The sequence below is a fragment of the Sphaeroforma arctica genome (genome assembly GCF_001186125.1).
Source record: "Sphaeroforma arctica JP610 unplaced genomic scaffold supercont1.273, whole genome shotgun sequence".
NCBI classification, from domain to species: domain Eukaryota; class Ichthyosporea; order Ichthyophonida; genus Sphaeroforma; species Sphaeroforma arctica.
Genome location: NW_014040285.1, coordinates 80,772 through 86,038, shown reverse-complemented (window position 1 = coordinate 86,038; position 5,267 = coordinate 80,772). Strand labels below are relative to the sequence as shown.

Below are 5,267 nucleotides of genomic sequence, written 5' to 3'. Positions count from 1 at the left end.
TATGTATGTATGTTATTATATACTATATATATATTATATATATATATATATTATATATATATATATATATATATTTATATATATATATATATATATATGTGTGTGTGTGTATGTATATGTATATGTGTGTTTGGGGTGTGGTTGTGGGTGTGGGTGTATTTTGAGATTTCAATAGTTTTTAATACTGGTAAAACTTCCATATCTGAGCGGTCTGCGAACATCCCGGCTGGATACCTTCTCCATCCTAGACACGGGATTGAATCTTAGACCGTGTGTTATAGTGCCTATTCAACCATACACCGTATTTCTTTATTTCTTATTGCTTTCTGGGAAAGTAGCGGTGATTGCACTGTTCTAAGTTTGGCACCCTTGGAAGTTTATTGATTACAGTTCTAAACCATGTCCGAACGGTCTCTAAATAGTTTAGTTTATTTCTTACAGATTTATGTTTAGATATCCGATATGAAGAATTGATGGGTATGACCTTGCGTGAATGCGACTTTGGTCGCAGAATGTTTTTCGCCGTGGTATTCGGAATGCTCATCGGTTACGAAAGGAGGTATGTGGGTGGAGGTAGAGGCATGCAGATGAACAAATATCCTGTATTGTGTTTTTATGCGGGTATAGCCAAGGTATTTCATTTCCCTTTGCGATAAGTCAGTGCTAATCGTTTACGTGCAGGGGCGTCTACCAGAGACTGCCGAGTATCAACAACAACTTCTTGATTTCTCCTTTATACTTGTGAATGTCCGTTTTTCATTAAAATTAGATAAGCGACGCTGCGTGGACATTGAGTACTATCTGTTTCGTTTCTGGTTTATCGACGCAATCAACTAGAGCCGTTGTCATTTTCTAAATGGATTTTGAAACTGTTCTCTCAAAATCTCGAATTCACTCTCACAGGTCTCCGGAACGTGCCGCCGGTATCAGGACGATGTCCCTGACAAGTTTAGGCTCGTGTTGTTTTACGTTGTGCTCGATGTTTGCCTTCACCACTGGTCCTATGGCGTGGGATGCGTCGCGTGTGTCTGCGGCCATCCCTAGCGGTGTAGGTTTTCTGGGTGCCGGACTTATTTGGAAGGGCAGCAGTCTGGATGGTAGCTCGCCACAGGTACATGATATGTGGGTCCCCCTCACCATGTGTGCATTATATTAGGGGGGGGGTTGTGTGTTTTGTCATGTTTCTCATGCTAGATGTGAGTGCTATTGTAGCTGCCTTCTGTGCATCTATGAAGACATATCACATCTACATGATTAAATATAGACACATTGCACATCTACATGATTAATATACTCACATTACACATCGAATAAAACACTGCACTCGGCAGGTCCATGGTCTCACAACAGCCGCGTCGGTATGGCTCAGTGCTGCGGTAGGAACGGCCGCCGGGGGTAGAATGTACTTTGTGTGCACCTACGTGGTGTGTTTACTGATGGTAATACTCAGATTCGCCCCACGATCTGGCAATATGGAACATGACGATGAGGACGACGATGAGGATCAATACGAAAGGGAAAGCGATGAAGAAGCGGGTATTGCAAATGGACTGGAAAGCCTTGGCTACGTCACCTCGGCTACGGAGAATACAGCCTTGTTGAACGGTTCAGGTGAGTGTGTGCAATATATATTGGTGTGCGATTTTAAGCTACCCTGTTTGTATCGATTGCTTTCAAACGCCCTGTATCTTGTTCATGGCATGAACTTAACTGCTGCAGAGATGCAAAGTTGACGATTGCTAGTTGAGGGTATTTGGCGATTTGATTGATAATTCCAAAGCGAAGGCGTTATTAGTGCTGATGTACGCACGAGTCGTGCAGTTTGTGTTGTAAGTCGCCAATCACTTGCATAGACATTTGAATACTAGCTATATATATTATTTTTCAGGCCACGCTAGATTGAGTGCGCGATCTATTGATTCTTCACTACTGTGAAGCTTCGATTTACTCAGAGCTGAGGTGGTCATGCATATGTTATGTTCATTTCATACTCGAGTCGTTCACTAATCTATGATGTATTTTTTCCCTTTATAGATTCTGGACAATCTCCTCGCAATAGTATATCAGGCATGAGCCAAACGAAGTCCAGAAGGCGCAGAAGTAGAGGTCACGCGGGTGGCAGTATATATAAACCGTAAATCGAAGTTTCCTTATAATAAAAACTGGCCATCCTACTTTTTGCAATACATATTTATTCCCTCAATTCCATTGGCTTTTTGTGCATTCAAATGTAGCGTGTAAAAGTCTCGAAATTTTTCATGATTGCGTTCTCGCGCGTCGCCTGCCACTGGACAATATATCTACTTAGAGACGATCTACTATGATATGCAGCACTAGTTGCAAATGGTTATTGGAAAAGCAAATACCTATTTCTACTGTATTTTGGCCGATCATATACAAATCTTATCGTTTATGATCTGAGTACACCAATCGCGCGCCTTTTAAGTATACATACACACTATCTGGGACACTTACACATGAACAAACCCAATCTGGTACTTCACAGATTTTCAACCTTCACTCAAAATTCTAGTGAGATATGGTGGACGACCTTTAGGTTCTCGTTTAAAAAAGCGACGGATTGAGATATCAGCACCAGCATTTGAAGATAAAGCCCATGCTCAATTTAAAAGCAGACATTAGTTTCAATCAAACTCACATGTCTGCCTGGAACGGAGCAGTTGCTTAAACCGTAATACCCGCAAAACAAAGATTTGAGTGCGTTTCAATTTCGATGTTGCTGTGGGTGTGGAAAATACGTTGAGAGCTCACAGATGGTTATAGCAATGCCTCCGCCAGTTCAGTGTTTCATACTCACACCTTGCGATCGAAATGAGAACACACACCGTCATTTATCTTTATATTATATTTGTATTTATTAATATTTACTAGTTTCAAACTTTACACATCTAGAGGTTTTTCATTAGGGCAGGGTGTATCAAAATGGACCTCGTCTTTAGGTGCTACGGCTACGAATCCGGTGGCCGCAATGGCTGCCAAAAATGTGAGGCCGAACGCTACACCAAAGCAAATGAAGCTCCAATCGAGATGGAAGTTGTCTTGAACAGTGTAGGTGGTAGCTGGTCCTTCTCCAGTACCGTGGTAAACCCCGCCAATGATACAGCCCATTGTAATTGACTCGAATACCACGGTTGTCCATAAGAAGCCTACAGACATTTTGTCCGCAGCGGAGTACTTAAGGCCAGACAACAACATAACCATGGCCGAACACAGGAAAATCATCGCAATAACCATAAATGAACGGGCCGAGATAAATGCAGCACAGCTGTAGGGGCGAAGAGGAAAGCGGGTGAGTACACGTGTATATAAAATAGTCCCTCACATGGCAACACCGTATTGCTGGTGGCACGTCAAACATACACTGAGGTCAAAACTTACTTGTCGATTGCTCCATATCTCGTCGCTGCGCAGTACAATTCATCGCCGACAAAATAGCATAAGTTTGTGTCTGTGTAGCACAATAGAAATGTTACCGTTAACGTTGCACGTCTGCAAGTAAGGAAGATTGAATAACTTCTATAAGATTCTGTCATTTTAACAGTATACGGGCGTCACATAAATTCTGTATACATAGCTCTGAAAGATTCTATATGCACATGCTGCAATATTCGACGATCGATGGTACTCCGCGCAAAACTATTACTTTATAAAAAAATTATGAATGATGTTTACACTGTGAAAGCGCCCATATTGTTCACATACAACGGAGACAGTTATGCATACGCTCACCATATCCCATGTGCACTTTAAAACCGTACAATCTTTCATATATTATCAGATTACTCATATACATCAATTAAAACAAACTTACTGCATGAAGCGGTAATGTATGCACATCCGAACTGCTCTCCGGTGGACGTGTATTCGTAGCAACCAGTCCAAAGTCCGAAGTGGGAGGGGTAAACATAGCCAGGGGTACCCGATGTGTTGTTTGTGCCATTGTCGACGACTCCGGGCGTCAAGTTACTGTCAACACCTATCCAGACACGAGTACACGCCCTGCAAATTTAAAAAAAAATCGAAACCAAAATCAGCGAGCAACTTAAGGTGGTGTTCGACAGGCATACGAGGGTCTTTAGAATCTCAAGCAACACGTCAATCAAAAGTTACTTACCCTACAAATAGTAGACAGAAAGCTATTGTTGCGAGGAGCGCGGGAAGAGAGAAAAGTGAGGCCTTCATTCTGAAATATATTTGGCGGATAATAATAGTGCAGTAGCGGATATGTGGTATGTAGTTAGTATATGCTGGGCTTTTATACTGTTCTTAGAAGCCGATTACCAGTTTGTTTGGCCGGAGGAAACTTGAAATCAATATTTGGCTAATACACGCCACTGCCACTATACCACTCCACAATCGCTCAAATTTTCTTGCCCTTGCCGCCTTCCGGCCTTCTGCTTTCCGCTTGGTTTGGTACCCAAATCCAATGGCCGGTGCCTAACGCTTGTGTAATCTAATGTAAACCTTTGAGATTTCGGCTCAGAGCCTTTCATGTGATTCACACGATGTTACATGGTATTTACAGATATTAATTCTTTTGTGGTATCATATGTGGTATAAAATATGAACTATATATATTTACATAGATGTCATAGAACAATATGATAAAATAATCTTTACATAGCCTTCTATTTTAGTATTTTTTTATCAAAATGTCACGATGTAACAATACATTGGAATTTTTTGGAAGATAAACACTGATAGGACCCAAAAAAACAGGCTTTTTTCAGTTTTACTTATTGATACAGTAAATATTTACATAAATAATGTCTCTCTCTCTCTTCTTCTTGTGTTGTGTTGAGTGGAAACCGGTTGTTGTTGTTTTTCTACCACAAAAGCACACTCTTTATTTATTTTAGTGTCCTTCCAGAAAAAGACTTTCAACTTTCAAGACCAATGTTAGATGTACACAAAACATTGTACATAATACCTAATGATAATCCTTTAAAATATATCGTATAAAAAAATGCTCTCGGCCCCACTGACTGACCGTCGCACCCGAAATCAGGGGCCAGACCCCAGGGATCTCAAAAGCAGGAAACCTACATACCACAATAACCAGACCCATCATCAGTCCATCACCATTCACCAATTCTGAAATTCACCATTTCACCAAGTTCCTGAGTTCCAGAGTTTCTAACACTCAATTGGGCCAAAATAGTTGTTCCCGGGGTTTCCAGAATCCCGAATCCAGACTTCCATAATCCACAATGTGACATCATGTGTCAGGTTTTCGGGGGGGGGGG

At 41.2% G+C, this 5,267-nt stretch overlaps 2 protein-coding genes across 3 annotated transcripts; one reads left to right on the top strand and one right to left on the bottom strand.

Moving 5' to 3' along the window:
- Positions 1 to 437: 437 nt before the first annotated feature.
- SARC_04692 (hypothetical protein) lies at positions 438 to 2,172 on the top strand. The gene is made up of 4 exons (XM_014301472.1): positions 438 to 559; positions 904 to 1,111; positions 1,332 to 1,611; positions 2,035 to 2,172. Exons 1-4 carry the CDS (start codon positions 474 to 476, stop codon positions 2,136 to 2,138), a joined length of 678 nt encoding a protein of 225 aa, XP_014156947.1. The 5' UTR covers positions 438 to 473; the 3' UTR covers positions 2,139 to 2,172.
- A 680-nt stretch (positions 2,173 to 2,852) lies between these two features.
- Positions 2,853 to 4,619, bottom strand: SARC_04691. 2 transcript variants are annotated; one of them, XM_014301470.1, is made up of 4 exons: positions 4,136 to 4,619; positions 3,833 to 4,020; positions 3,400 to 3,510; positions 2,853 to 3,286 (listed from the first exon to the last, which is right to left on the bottom strand). In XM_014301470.1, exons 2-4 carry the CDS (start codon positions 3,856 to 3,858, stop codon positions 2,902 to 2,904), a joined length of 522 nt encoding a protein of 173 aa, XP_014156945.1. In that variant the 5' UTR covers positions 3,859 to 4,020; positions 4,136 to 4,619; the 3' UTR covers positions 2,853 to 2,901. The 2 variants fall into 2 exon arrangements, with proteins under 2 accessions (XP_014156945.1, XP_014156946.1); XM_014301471.1 differs by having other exon boundaries at positions 3,400 to 3,469.
- Positions 4,620 to 5,267: the final 648 nt, after the last annotated feature.